The sequence below is a fragment of the Saimiri boliviensis genome, chromosome 8, assembly GCF_048565385.1.
Source record: "Saimiri boliviensis isolate mSaiBol1 chromosome 8, mSaiBol1.pri, whole genome shotgun sequence".
NCBI lineage: Eukaryota > Metazoa > Chordata > Mammalia > Primates > Cebidae > Saimiri > Saimiri boliviensis.
The window spans coordinates 42,114,041-42,129,366 of NC_133456.1; the positions used below are offsets into that span (position 1 = coordinate 42,114,041).

The window sequence follows — 15,326 nt, forward strand, 5'->3', positions numbered from 1 at the left end:
AGCACAATTGCTTTAAAGGGGTTTTCTATTGTTTGCAGAATGTAAACACTACAGAACCAAACATTATAGACCCAACTTATGGTCATCAGCTCACTAAAGAGAAATTAATACAGAGCTGGGCTTAGTATTTTCACTTTAATATTAGAGGCAAATAACTCTATTATATGTTATATATTGTAATAGTTAAAAATTATAACAATTTTATGTTATATATAATAGTCATAACTATTATATAACTATGTTATGTTATATAATTATATTATCTATAACTATATATAATATGTAACTATTATAACTACAGATGTTAAAAGTTCCAAATATATTTTTCAAGACTATGAAATGTGTCCTTGTTCTTCACCTCTTAAATAGAAATCCTTAAAATTGTATAATTATCCTTTGTATGTTTATTAAGAAATTCTATTCTATGATCCTACATGCATAGATGCAACAATGTATACTTAAGAGTATACATTTCTAAAACGAAGGAAATAAATGGACAGAAACCACTAAGCAAACCAACTAGTAGTGTATCATCTACAAAGAACTGTTTAATAAATGATGATGATGAATGAAAAGTGGTAGGGAGATAAGCATCAGAGAGAACTGGGAAAGAACAAAGAAGATAGTAAAAGAAAAAGAAAAAAGAAGTAAAAAGGAGGGAAGTTGTGAATAGGAAGAAATGATAGGGAAGAGAACAAAAGAGGAAAGGGTAGAGGAAGAAATATTATTGTAGTTTTACGAATGAATATAGTACCTGATCATTTTCACCTGGATATTTTAAATTCTTGAACCTTTTCCAGCAGATTTTGTGGAAATAAACACAGCAATTTTTACTGCACATTAACTGAAAAAATCCCTGGAAAAATATAAAAGTAAGTGTCAGTTAAGGACATAGCGATTCTTATATATACATAAAAAATTATACTAAATCATTTTTAAAACTGTTCTACAATTAGATTTTACAAGGTATTCAAAATTTATCCACAGAAATCAGAGATAACCAAATAACTTTACAAGTCATTTTTATATCACTAAAGACAGGAAAACTAAGACAGTAAAAAATACGAATAATTTGAAAATGTTAATATAATATTTTCCATATGCTCCGTACAACAAAACATCAGAAACGCACTGAGTAATGTCTATAGAGGAACATGCAATCTACCCATCTTCAACTCCATTTTTACATTTCTCTTTTCCACCAACCCCAGCTCCATACCATTACTGCCTCAATCTCCTCTGTTACCAATCCTAAGAACTCAGATTTGCTGCCTTGGTGATAGCTCCTGAGCTACTGCATTATCTGAGGGTATAGATTGCTTGTCCTTTCCGTTGCACCCTCCCTGGAAACTACAGCCTTACTTTTTAAAATTTTTGTTTTGATGACAAAAATTAAATTGTTTGCTCAGGTATTGTTGCTGCTACATGCTGTTCATTTGATTAGAACCCTAAAGCATTCTTGGGAAACCTCAGGACTATATCACCATGTCACCTAAAGCAATACTGAACAAGCCTGACCATGAGCACTGCATCTACCAGGCTCATTTTTCAATCCCTATCTTATTCTATTGAATAGATCTTGATCTTCTCCTTTTCCCCACCTACTGCACTGGCTGTACACATCATGCCTTGAAATTGAGATTTCAGTTATTTTTTAGAAGTATTATCTGATTTGCATATCATCTCATCCTATCTTCTGATTTCACCAAGTCTTGTTCTGATAGATCCAGAGAGATCTACCAGAAGTATTCTGATAGCTAAATTTCTTCAAATCAAGGCTGATTACATTCTCCCCCTGTCAAGGCCCACAGAAGAGATAATGATCACTTATACAGTAGCATCATTCCTGAGGAGTGACAGCCTTTCTCCTTAGTCAAATGCTACCATTCTCAACCTCTAACATTTCTAACTATAAAGTAAAGCATTTTTAGATCATTTTCACTGTATGGTTGACTGTGGGAATAATACTTACAACTTCAGATGCACGTGAATGTTACAAAAACCTTAGCAAAATCAATTTATTCTTTTATTAACTCATGAAATATAAATAATTCCTGATCGCTCTGAATCTTAAGTTCTCAGAGATAACTTTTCAACTGCTTTTCCATTGTAATTAAACTAAATGCTATTTAAAAATAATTTATGCATAATTTTTGTAATTTAATTTTATATAGTTATACGTAATTTTTCAATTACGTTTTTTAAAAACTGTTAATGACAATCACAGTACCTTATAACTGGTGTTCTTCAAAATGTCAGCTTCACAAGATCGTTCACAATCTAGGTAACTACAAATGGTCTGCTTCATTATATTACTTTCAGTTGTCTTGATAAAATTATTAAGAAGATCCTAGATTTTAAAAACAGAAATAATTCTCATGAATTATTAATAAAAAATTAACACCACAATTAAGACTACCCATGTTTTACCTTGGTAATATGTCCATATCATATTCCTTTTTAAAGTACTTGTAAGGTAACATGTTCCTTATAGAATATGTTCATTATCAGTCCAAGCCTGAGTCTCACCCATCTTATATTTTGGTAGGCTAATAATGGTAACAAGTAACATTTTTTTCCATAAAGCTTCTTATGTATGTTCTAGAAGCATAAGTTCTTAAATTTAAATGAAAATATTGATGATCTATCATTATGTTATTTAAATAAAATCTTTATGCAAATCAAAAAAAAATAAAGTACTTGTAAATATGTATTTTTTTAATAGTAATAAAACTTTTCCCTAATTCAAAGTAAACAATGTACAGGAAGGTACTAAATTAGAAGTACTGGATTCCTCAATGAATGATATAAACATGGAGAATGGAGAGAAGTGTATTTTGAAGCTATACTTCTCTTTATCATCTAATCCATAGCATAACACCTGGCATGCTCCTATCAAGAATTATTTGCTCCGGCCAGGTGTAGTTGCTCACACCTGTAATCCCAGCACTTTGGGAACCTGAGGCGGGTGGATCACAAGGTCGGGAGTTCAAGACCAGCATGACCAACATGGTGAAGCCCCGTCTCTACTAAAAATACAAAAATTAGCCAGGCGTGGTGGCACATACTTGTAATTCCAGCTACTCTGGAGGCTGAGGCAGGAGAATCGCTTGAACTCAGGAGGTGGAGGTTGCAGTGAGCTGAGATCATAACACTGCACTCCATCCTGGTCAACAGAGTGAGACTCTGTCTCCAAAAAATAAAAAATAAAATAAATTGCTGGTATCCAGGAGAATCTTGATCAGAACCAACCCCTAGGTCACTGCGTTGGCAGTGGAACAACTGTGGTAGTACAATATGACATTCACTGCCACAATGGACCAAAGTACAGTAGAGAAATATGTTTTTAATGTCTATAGTTACAAATCAGAATATAATCTCTCATTTTAAAATGCTGATTTAATGGCCAGAAGTGGTAGTTCATGGCTGTAATCACAGTGTTTTGGGAGGTCAATGCAGGAAGACTGCTTGAGCCCAGGAGTTCAAAGCTGCAGTGAGCTGTGGTAGCACCATTTCACTATAGTCTGGGTGACAGAATGAGACTCCATCTCTAAAAAACAGTATAAAACATATAACGAATAAATGAAATGCTGATTAAATGCAGGTGAATCATGTTACCAGGTCTAAGTTAAATGATTAGATAAGATCCTTCATATTTATCCTTTAGAGGGAGAGTGTTACAAAATTTCAAATAGTATTACTGCTAATATACTGAAGGTATATGATAAGATAAGTCTCTAGAAATTATTTCACAAATATCAGCTCTATGCAGGAGGATGAAATTGAGAAAATTTCCTGGAAAGTAGAAAAATAATTGGGAAATAAAAAAATTAAAGACTCAGTCTAGTATGAAAGGCCTCTGGATAATAAATATTTCACAAAGAAAAAGAGAAAATTAAGAAGATACATCAATATATAAAACAAGAAAATGTTCTAGAAGCAAAAAACAAGTTCAGAACACTGGGGACACAGAAAATATCCTTAACAATTCCCAGAAAGAAAAAAATAAAACAGGTCAAATACAAAAGTTTAAAAATCAGAATAAAATCAAGTTTCTTAAAAGTAGTATTAGAAGTTAAAAGATAACAGAAAAATATACAAGAGGCCAAAGTGGAAGGATTGCTTGAGCCCAGGAGTTTGAGACCAGCTTGGGCAACATAGTAAGACCTTGTCTTTACTTGAAAAAAGAATTTTTTTTAAATTAGCCAAGTGCAGTGGCATGTGCCTGCAGTCTCAGCTACTTGGGAGGCTGAAGCTAGAGAACTGCTTAAGCACAGGAAGTTGAGGCTGCAGTGAACTATGATCATGCCACTGCACTCCACTCTGCGTGACAGAGTGAGACCCTGTCTCTAAAAAGAAAAATTACTTTCAACCCACAATTCTACACTCAAGCAAGATATGAATAGAGCATACAAAGGATAAATTATTTTGATACTTGAAAGGTCTCAAAAAATTTACCTTCCATGCAAGCTCTCTTTTATGGGAAGCTACTAGAGGCTACAGGAGTTGCACCACCAAAAGAAGGGAGCAACCCTAGGAAGGAAAACTTGAATTCCCAGAAACAGAGGATTCCACATAGAAGAAAGGTGAAGAAAACTCCCAGGATGAGAATGAACAGAGACCCTGAGGCCAGCTTAATAAAAACTTACAGCTACTAGTAGGGTAGGATAGGGGAGAGAGGGAGGGAGGGAGGGAGGGAGGGAGGGAGGGAGAGAGAGAGAGAGAGAGAGAGAGAGAGAGAGAGAGAGAGAATGCGTGTGTGTGTGTGTGTGTGTGTGTGTGTGTTACATATAAGCAAGCTAAAGTCTCATCTTTCACAGTGAAAAAATCAAAAGAGAATGTTTTAAATAGTATTTTTTTGAAAAATAAATATCAAAGCAAGATGTCTAGAAAGTTGGAAGAATGCCTTAAGAAGCAGAATTTCAGTTAGAAATGACAAAACAGGAACTCTTATTTTAAGTCTTTAAATATTATTTGACAAACTGAGTAAGTATATTACTGTGCATAAAATAAAAATTCACTTAAAAAGTTAGATAACAAAGAAAGCAAAATCTTTTTAAAAGAAGAAGAAAAGGAGTAAAACAACCAACTAAGAGACTGCTTTACGTAGGGATGAAAATTTAGTATTTTAAAAATGCATAAAATTATTATTTTAGCAAGTCAAAATTAAAAGTTATATGATTATCTTGACAGTGCCAAAAGCTGTCTGCATGTTCTATTGATTACTGAGAGAGGTATATCAAAATATTCCATTGTGATTGGGGATTTAAAAATATTTCAATTTTTGACCCATATATTTCGAAGCTGTCTTATTTTCAATTTTGTCAATTTTTGTCCAATATATTTTGAAGCTATATCACTAGGTATATACAAATTTGAGTAGTTGTATTTTCCAAGATAATTGAATTTTGTATTTTTATAAAGTGTCTCTCTTTATTTTGAGTAATGCTTTTGGCCTTAAAGTCAGGTAAAACATAAAGATCAATAAATATTTAAAGTTTCTTTACGGTTTTGAAAAAGATATGTCATTCAAACATTAACCAAGAGAAACCTGGTATAGCCATGTTCATATTCAACAAAATAAAAAGAGACCCAAATGGCTTATCAGGTGGATTAAAAATTACCCAAAAGGTAAAGGATACCCAGAAGGTATGGGAAAATGAAAAGTCTCACACTATTTGAAGAATATGCAGTGGTACAATCTTTCTGAGAGGAAATTTGGAGACATATAACAACTTTACAATTGTGTGAATACTGCTCCACAATTCCACCTTTGAAATTTATTCTAATGAATTTATTAGCAATTTATTCTAATGAAATGATGTAAGAAATATGCAAAGATTACTTTATGTAAGAAGGAAAAACTGGAAATGTCTAGAATAAACTAGCAGGGAACTAATTAAGCAAATTAAAGCAAATTATACAATGGCTTATACCAAAATCCCAATGTATAATAGTCTTTATTACTGAGAAATAAAAACTACTATATATTTCCAGACTATAAATAAATAACTGTGCACAACATCATACCAATTTAGGAAAAATAAAGGCTATGAGTGTTTATACGTGTGTGTGTGTGTGTGTGTCTGGAAAGCTATAAATGAAAATGCTAACAATGGTTTCTCCATTTGAAGAAAAAATATAGATAAATTTCATCTTTATCTTTGGGCATTTTTATATTTTCCATGTTTTCTAAACTAAGCATTTAGTACTTTGTAATTTAAATCAACAGTAAAATAGTGATAAAGATATCAGGAAAAAAGTTAACTGCTACATTTTACTCTAATCATGCAGGGTACTAGCCTAATATGGTTATTAACATTCTTGTTATTTGAAAATGCTAACACTGCCACCTCACTTCTTCCTCCTTGTTGAATCATACATTCTGCACTAGGTAACCCAATAAAGGTTGTTTCTTATATAAAAAGTTGTGTGTCAATAAAACAATGTGCTTGCTGTAAGAATATGACATAGTTGGTTCACACTTTATCAAAGATGATTTTGATTAGTTACAAATAAAATGTTACTCTTAAATAATTTCTTACTTTAAAAGTTGTAGGTAAATCTTCATTTTCTGTAGGATCTATGTCAAACCAATGGTCATTTATATCTCCAATTTCTTGTAAGCCCTTATGAAATTCTAGCAGTCCCCCATTATATCTGCAAGGCATTTGAAAATAAGGTTAGTTTGAAATGGGAGTGTGCAGATGGATGGTTTACAATGAGACAACAAGTAACCCACATTTTGTGGCAAATAGGGTGGTGATAACCTCTGGCATGCCATAGAAATAAAATTCTAGGATTCTTGCCTGTGGCAGATTGGGATGAAATACAGGTGGAAGGGGAGGCACTAGATTGTGTAGTAGCTCAAGCTTGAACAGTATGGAGGCCATGGTAATTAAAGGGACTGTACAGTTGGTTGGTTTTTGTTAAATGTCTTGGAGGCCTTGAAGAAAAAGAATGACAGTCACAGGTCAGCCAACTATTAACTCAGGATACACTGTGAAAGCTAGACGGCCTCTATGGTGGCAATTTAAAGAGACTCTCATCTCCTATGGCCATAATCTGTGCTGAAAATAAGGCCCATATTTAATCATAAAGTGAAACGAACTGCAAATGATATTGAATACACTGCCTCAACAAGACTAATACAATCAACTCAGGACATTGTGAAAACTAGAAGGCCTCTATGGTAACATCTAAAGATCCTCCTCTAGACATAAGGCAGACTATGCTGAAAATGAAGCTCAGGATTTAACCATAAGGGCAGAACAGCTGCAAAAGAAACCCGAAGCACAGCCTCAACAGATCTACACTAAAATTAGGACTTTGATATGCAACGGGTAGACCCTGGGATCTAAAATGGGGATATTTAGGTGAATATGCTTAGAAACACTGAATCCTTAAATTCCCCCATGAACCTTCTTGACTGGCAAACACCTCTTTCTTACCACAGGAGACCAGCCTACCTTTATTTAGAGACCATACAAAAACATCAGCTAAGATGCATGTCTCAAAAGATGATGCCCTTCCTTCTTAAGATCTTCCCTACCTCATTGCCTTCAGACAATAAATCTAAGGTCAGGTGGAGAGCCCAAGTGAAAAAACAGAGCCCTTGCCCAGGAAGAAAAAGCTTATTAATCTTAAGAATTGCAGAATCCCACTAGAATGTACTGGCAGGAACATGAGTGGGAGTGGATCTTTAAAGTGCTGAACTAAGGGTAAACATAAGGCTGGATAGGGAAGTATAAACTGATATGGAAAAACTCTTCCATAATTCAAGATTTACTTTCCTAGAAAGGATACCTGAATCCAGTCCTAATAGGGTGCTCTGAGAAGGCTCCTTGAAACACGGACACGATGGTCTATAGTAAATGAAGTAAAAATGCTAAAAATTTCTTGGAGGAATATTAAAGCAGTCAGGAGGTTCAAGGAAGTGTCAATGTTAGAATGGACTTACTACATAAAAATACAGAACCCACCAATTCAGTGTTCCTAGGAAGGCTCAAAGGATACTCTATTCATTAATACAATAAGAAATACAGAATAAGAAGGGCACATGTGTCTTTGAAGAGCTCAAGAACTCAATGGTGGTTGTCCTCTAAAGGCCAGGGATGAAAGTAATGATGCTGCCATACAACTGGACTTTCTAGTGTCAATTACGTGGAAAGTGAATTATCTCCAATGTTCATCAGTAAAGAGAATATAAAACAGTTTTCACATCTGGGGAAGGACAGCAGGATAGATTCTTTATTCTTGTCTCGGGCTATGTTAATTCTCTTACTTTGTCACAGCATAGACTGAAGGGATTTGGATCATCCTGACATTCTGCAAACCATCACACTAGCCCCACTATATTGATGGCACATGTTGCTCAGACCCAGGGAACAAGAAGTGGGATGTCTTGTGGATACCCTAGCGAAAAAACACCAAGCCAGAGAATAGGAAATCAGCCTTACAAAGAATCCAGGAACTACCACAGAGGTGACACTTTTAGGGATCCAATGGTTTGGCCGAGCAGTAATCCTTCATAAGAGGTTGCCCAAGTAAACTTCTCCTAATTCATCCCTCAGATCTTAGCCAAACATTGTTTCCTCAGGGAGACTTCTGACTCCCAGAACAGGCCTCCAGGAAAGACTTTATTCACTGTATTTTCCTTCATATCTCTTTATCCTATTTCATATATGAGTATTTTATGACTGATTATTTGATTAAGATCTGTATCTTTCACTGTATTTTCAGTTACATGAAGATAGGAACTGTATTTTGTAAACCACTGTAACCTCAACAGTTTCTGGAATATAATGGATACTTAGTAAATAAAATGAATGAATGATGCTACTAATGGTTATGGATCTCCATATAGGAGGTAAAGAGATAATCTATATAGTCTCATCCATACAATTTCACTTTCTTAAAATAAGTAGAAGCCAATACTCCAAAAAATCAGCATTTGGACCCTTTCAACTCTTTATAAGCTCATTTATACTTTTAAAAACTATTCCAAGTTAGTGGTGATAATACTAGTAACTCCAACTATCATTGATTTATTAAGTACAGCATTTTTGTATCCCAGGCACTGAGTTAATCATCTGCAACATCCTTATGAGATGAACCATAAACTATTATTAGTTCTATTTTAGAGGTACGAAAAAAATATAAGGCTTAACAACATTAAGTTTCTTAGGGTTAAGTGATAGAAAATGCAGCTGATCTCAGGTCTATCAGACTCCAAAGCCTATGCTCTTAATGTTAATGCTAGACTGCCTCTTAATGCCATAGCCTGTTAAGTTTGATATTTAATATTCTCAACTATAATAAAGAAATTGTCTATACAAAAAAGCAAAGAAGACAAGGATAAAGCAGTAGAGCACAAATGTCACAATGCCTGGTATATTGTGCACATTAATTCCATTTCACAATGCTGAGACTTCATAGGGAAGATCTACCTATTAATTAAAATCCTTACCTCTTCTGAGCACATCGCAGTAAACCACGTCCAAAATAAACTAAAGACATAAAGTTTTCACAAATTTCATTCTCTTGGATCACCATCTTCATCACGAGAAATTTATTCTCAGCTTCCGTATAATCCTGTAGCAACATAAAACTAGGTTTGGCTGATGTAAAAAGCATTTTTTTTTCTTTTACAATAAACAATTATTTCTCAAACTGGAGAAATTAGGGCAGCTTTAAAAATAATCCAATCATCTGGCCATTTATTTACATTTTGAATCCTGGCATCTCTGTATGTGATTACAAAGATCATGTAGTCAGTATTTAAAATATTTATTTATGCATAAATTTAAGACCTTCTTTAACCAGTATTTCAAAGTAAATATTAAGATGGTAACAACAATTTGTGTATCTAAAACTGGCATCTAGGTATGGTGGCACGTACCGATAGTGCCAGCTCCGTAGGAGGCTGAAGCAGGAGGATTGCTTGAGCCCAGGAGTTCAAGTCCAGCTTGGGCAACATAGTGAGACCACCATCTTTTATATACATATATATGTATATATATACATATATATATATATATATATATATACACACACACACACATACATAACTGACACGCATTACTAGCCAAAATAGGGGCTTTTCTGATAACTGTTAGAGCACAATTCTTTATCATTTTCCTAACTGGAGCACAATTCTTCACAATTTTTCAAATAGAAAGTGACTCTTTGACCATAGATATAGACTCTTTTGGGGTATCACCATCTTAATCATAAACAATATAGCTCTAGAAGTAAATATCACGATCTGTTATAATAGATGGTTCAGTAAAACAGGCATAATAGCCTCAGTCTCCCTAGGAAAAAAAAAAAGCTAGGAAAATATTGCATGGCCCTACTTTAAAATATTTTCTAGTACATCACACTAAATAATTAGCACTACATAAAATTATTTAAAATAGAAATGTTCCTGGCTAACATGGTGAAACCCCATCTCTACTAAAAACACAAAAATTAGCCAAGCATGGTGGCGTGCTCCTGCAGTCCCAGCTATTCAGGAGCCTGAGGGAGGAGAATCGCTAGAAACTGGGAAGTGGAGGTAGCCGTGAGCCAAAATCGCGCCACTAACATTCCAGCCTGGTCACAGAGTGAGATTCTGTCTCAAAATAAATAAATAAAATAAAAATAAAATAGAAATGTTTTCAGTTTGGATGCTTATCACTTCTACTTCATCTAAATAACAATTCATACTTATATATTTAATTTATGATGTCAAATAAAAATACAAATTTGGGAAGAAAAAATAAGAGAAATATCAAGGCTATGAAGAAAATATGAGAAATCATTAAAAAATCAGAAAAAGAAAGGAAATGTTAAATTCAACAGAACCCTTAGAAATTATCTAGTTAATTCCCAGATTTTTACTTATTTGAACTTAAGTTTGGCAAAGAATTTGAGGCATGTTTTACCAAAGGGGAAGGTTAAAAACCACAGGGATTAAGCTACACTAGAAAATGGATTAAAATGTATCATACAAGTGAAAGAAGCTAAATAATTTTTTATTTTACACGAATAGTATGCATTTAAAAGATAAAAGAAACGAAGTTATAAGCTAATATTAAGTTTCCTTTTTAAATATATTTAGTTTCATATTATGATTTTTGACCTGATTATTTTAAGATGTAAAAAGATTTATAAAGGGCAAATACTGTGTTACATACCTCTTTCTTTCCTCTTTCAGTGAGTGCTACTCCATATAAAAACAGTAATGTCAAATAATAACCAATATTAATCTGGTGTGCCTAAAGAAAAAAAAATATTAATTGGTTATTTTGACTAAGCTACTTTTCATTAAAAACTTAATTAAATATCCTAAGCTTAATTAATAATTATTAAAATGAGTAAAAATTATCATTACATTATCAGTTATCTAATAATAATTATAGATAATATATTTTAGATATATTCGATAATTGGACCCAGGAAGAAGAAAAAGGATAGTCAATAATCTCAAAATAAAACATTAAAATTTAATTAATGAAAAGCATATGGAACAAAGATGGCCAAACAGAAGCTGCCAACAATCGTCCCAACACAGGAACACCAAACTGAACAACTACCCCCCAGAGAAGCCCCTTCATAAGAAACAAAAATCAGGTGAGTCATCACAGTACCTGGTTTGAACATCATATTAATGAAATAGGCACTGAAGAGGGTAGGAAAGACAGTCTTAAATCGCCTACACCATGCCTTCCTCTATCCCCTGACAACAGCTATGTGGCATGGAGAGAGAATCTGTGTGCTTGGGGAAAGGAAAGCACAGTGACTGTGGGACTTTGCATTGGAACTCTGCTGCCCTGTCATATCCAAAAGCCACCCTGAGTGAGCCACTCTGAGATCAATGAATTCAGTTAGTGATCATGGAGGAAGCATTTAGACAAGTGTTAGCCAGAAGCCAAAAGCCCAACCCAGCAGTCAGAGCTTGAGTTCCAGCAAGCCCTGCCAGAGTGAGCCAAAGTGCTCTAGGGTCCTAAATAAAAGGCAGTCCAGGCCACAAGGACTCCATTCCTGGCCATGTCCTGGTGCTGTGCTGGGATTGGAGCCAATGGATTTGTGGTGTACACAATCTAGTAAGATACCAGCTGGAGCAGACAAGGAAGTGATTATGTCACCCTTCCAACTCCAGGGAAAACAACTCACAGGTCTGGGAGAGACACCTTCCCTCTGCTTGAGCAGAGGAGAGAGAAGAGTTAAGACAATTTTGTCTTGTAACTTGAATAACAGCTCAGCCATGGTAGAATCCTGAGGCTCTAGCTGCGAGACAATATTTCTAGACACACCCTGGGGCAGAAAAGAACTTACTGCCTTGAAGGTAAGAACCCAATCCTGGCAGGATTCATTACCTGATGACTAAAGGGCCCTTGGTCCCTGAATAATCAACAGTAGTAGCAGTACTCACCATAGGGTGAGACTCAGAGCCATGCTGGCTTCAGGTGTGACCCAACATATGCCCAGCTGTGATGGCTATGGTGAGAGATGGCTTTCTGCTTGAGAAAAGCAGAAGGAAAAGTAAAAGAGGACTTTGTCTTACAGCTTGGGTGTCACCTCATCCACAGTGGGATAGAGCACTAACTGGGCTTCTGGGGGTCCCAATTCCAGACGCTGGGTTCTGTCTGGCACTTCTGGACTTGCCCTGGGCCAGAGAGAAAGGCACTGCTCTGAAAGGAGAGACTCAATATAGGTAGCAAGGCAGTGGTCACCACAGAGTTTGAGCAAGACCAGTGCTGTGCTGGCGTCACATCTGAACTAGCACAGTCCCAGTGATCGTGGCCACAGGAATGCTTGTGTCACCCCTCTCCCAGCTCCAGGCATCTTGGCACGAGAGAGAGAGACTCTGTTTGTTTGGGATAAAGGAAGAGAAGAGAAGAGGAGTCTCTGCCTGGTAACCCAAGGAGTTCTTCCAGATCTTACCCAAGACTACCAAATGGTACTGCGTGAACCACAGTTTTACTGGGGTTAGAGTGTCCCCTAATGCAGATATGGCAGCAGTTAACAAAGACTTAGATCACAATACCCAATCCCTTTGAATACCTGGAAAGCCTTTCACAAGAAGGGCAGGTACAAAAAAAAGGCCATACAGTGGAGACTATAGTAAATACCTAACTCTCCAATGCCCAGACATTGATGGACATACATAAGCATCAAGACCATCTAGGAAAACATGACTTTACCAAACTAATAAAGGCACCAGTTGCCAATTCCAGAGAGACAGACATGTGACATTTCAGACACAAAATCCTAAACAGAAAAAAAATTCAGAATACTATCAGATAAATTTAACAAAGAGATTGAAAACAATTTTAAAAAATCAAGTATGAATTCTAGAGTTTAAAAAAGCAATTGACATGCTGAAGAATTTACCACAGTCTCTTAACAGCAGAATTTATCAAGCAGATGAAAGTAGTGAGTCTGAAGACAGGCTGTTTGAAAATACACAAAGGAGACCCCAAAAATAATTTTAAAAATGAAGTATACCTAAAAGATCTAGAAAATAGCCTTAAAAGGGCAAATCTAAGATCTAGTAGCCTTAAAGAGGTGGCAGAGAGAAAGATAAGGATGGAAGTTTATTCAAAGGGATAATAACAGAGAACTTTCCAAATCTAGAGAAAGATATGAACACTCAAGTACAAGAGGGTTATAGAACACCAAGTAAACTTAACCCAAATTAAGACTATCTCAAGACATTTAATAATTGAACTCCAAAAGGTCAAGATTAAAGAAAGGATCCTAAAAGCAGTAACCAAAAGGAAACAAGTAACATACAATGGAGCTTCTATACGCTGGCAGCAGACTTTTCAGTGGAAACCTTACAGGCCAGTAGAGAGTAGCATGACATTAAGTGCTGAAGGAAAAAAAACCTAGAAAAAAAATACTATTCTAGAATAGTGTATCCAGCAAAAATATTCCTCAAACATGAAGGAGAACTAAAGACTTTCCCAGACAAACAAAAACTGAGCGATTTCATCAACACCATACCTGTCCCACAATAAATGCAAAAGGAAGTTCTTCAATCTGAAAGAAAAGGACGTTAATGAGCAGTAAGAAATCATCTAAAGGTACAAAACTCACTGGTAATAGTAGGCACACAAAAAAATGCAGAATATTGTAACACTGTAATTGTGGTGTATAAACTACTCATGTATTCAGCAGGAAGACTGAAAGATGAACTGGTCAAAACTACTTGATGGTTTCAATGCTGAATTTTACCAAACATTTAAAGAAAAATTAACACCAACCTTACTCAACCTATTCTGAAAAACAGAGGAAATAATACCTCCAAACTCATTCTGTGAGACCAGTATTACTTTCATACCAAAACCAAAGATACGTCAAAAAATATATACATATATTGGCCAACTTATCTGATAAACATTGGTGCAAAAATCCTCAACAAAATACTACCAAAACAAATTCAACAATACATTAAACATATCATTAATCATGACCAAGTGGGATTTATCCCAGGATGCAAGGATGGTTCAACACAGGCAAAATAATCAATGTGATACATTATATCAACAGAATGAAGAATGAAAATCTTGTCCTTCATGGTATGATCATGGTATAATCATTTCAATTGATGCTGAAAAAGCATTTGATGAAATTCAACATCACTTCATGAAAAAACATGATAAAAAACTGGGTAGCAAAGGAACACACCTCAACCTGATAAAACATACATGACAGGCTCACAGCTAGTATCATATTGAATGGGGGAAAACTAAAATTCTTTCATCTAAGAGCTTGAATATGACAAGAACACCCATTTTCACCACTATTATTCAACATAGTACTGGAAGTCCTAACTAGAGTAATCTGACAAGAGAAAGAAATAAAGGGCATCTAAATTGGAAAGGAAGAAGTCGAATTATCCTTATTTGCAGATAATATGATCTTATATTCAGAAAAACCTACAGATTCCAGGAAGAAACTATTGCAACTGAAAAAATTCAGTAAAGCTGCATGACATAAAATAAACAAACAAAAATCAGTAGCATTTCTACATGCCGACAACAAACCTAAAAAAGAAATCCGGAAAGTAATCCCATTTACAATTGCTGCACAGAAAATAAAATACCTAGAAATTAATTTAACCAAAGAAGTGAAAGACCTCTACAATGAAAACTCCAAAACACTGATACAAGAAATTAAAGATTAAAAAAAGGGTGGGAAGAAGATATTCCATGTTCATGGATTAGAACAATCAACAGTTAAAATGTTCATACTACCCAAAGCAATTTACACATTCAATGTAATTCCTATCAAAATACCAATGACATTCTTCACAGAAATTTTTTAAAAATCCT

General features: G+C 34.9%; 1 protein-coding gene across 7 annotated transcripts in view; it reads right to left on the reverse strand.

Annotated features, from left to right (window-relative positions):
• The window catches only part of DZIP3 (DAZ interacting zinc finger protein 3), a 113,848-nt gene that overhangs the window by 60,099 nt on the left and 38,423 nt on the right, over positions 1 to 15,326 (reverse strand). For all 7 annotated transcript variants that reach the window (XM_074404407.1, XM_074404410.1, XM_074404408.1 and 4 more), the window contains exons 6-10: positions 11,181 to 11,261; positions 9,470 to 9,594; positions 6,546 to 6,660; positions 2,231 to 2,350; positions 755 to 856 (exon numbers count right to left, since the gene is read on the reverse strand). In XM_074404407.1, coding sequence (XP_074260508.1) covers positions 755 to 856; positions 2,231 to 2,350; positions 6,546 to 6,660; positions 9,470 to 9,594; positions 11,181 to 11,261 — 543 coding nt within the window. The remainder of the gene's footprint in view (positions 1 to 754; positions 857 to 2,230; positions 2,351 to 6,545; positions 6,661 to 9,469; positions 9,595 to 11,180; positions 11,262 to 15,326) is intronic.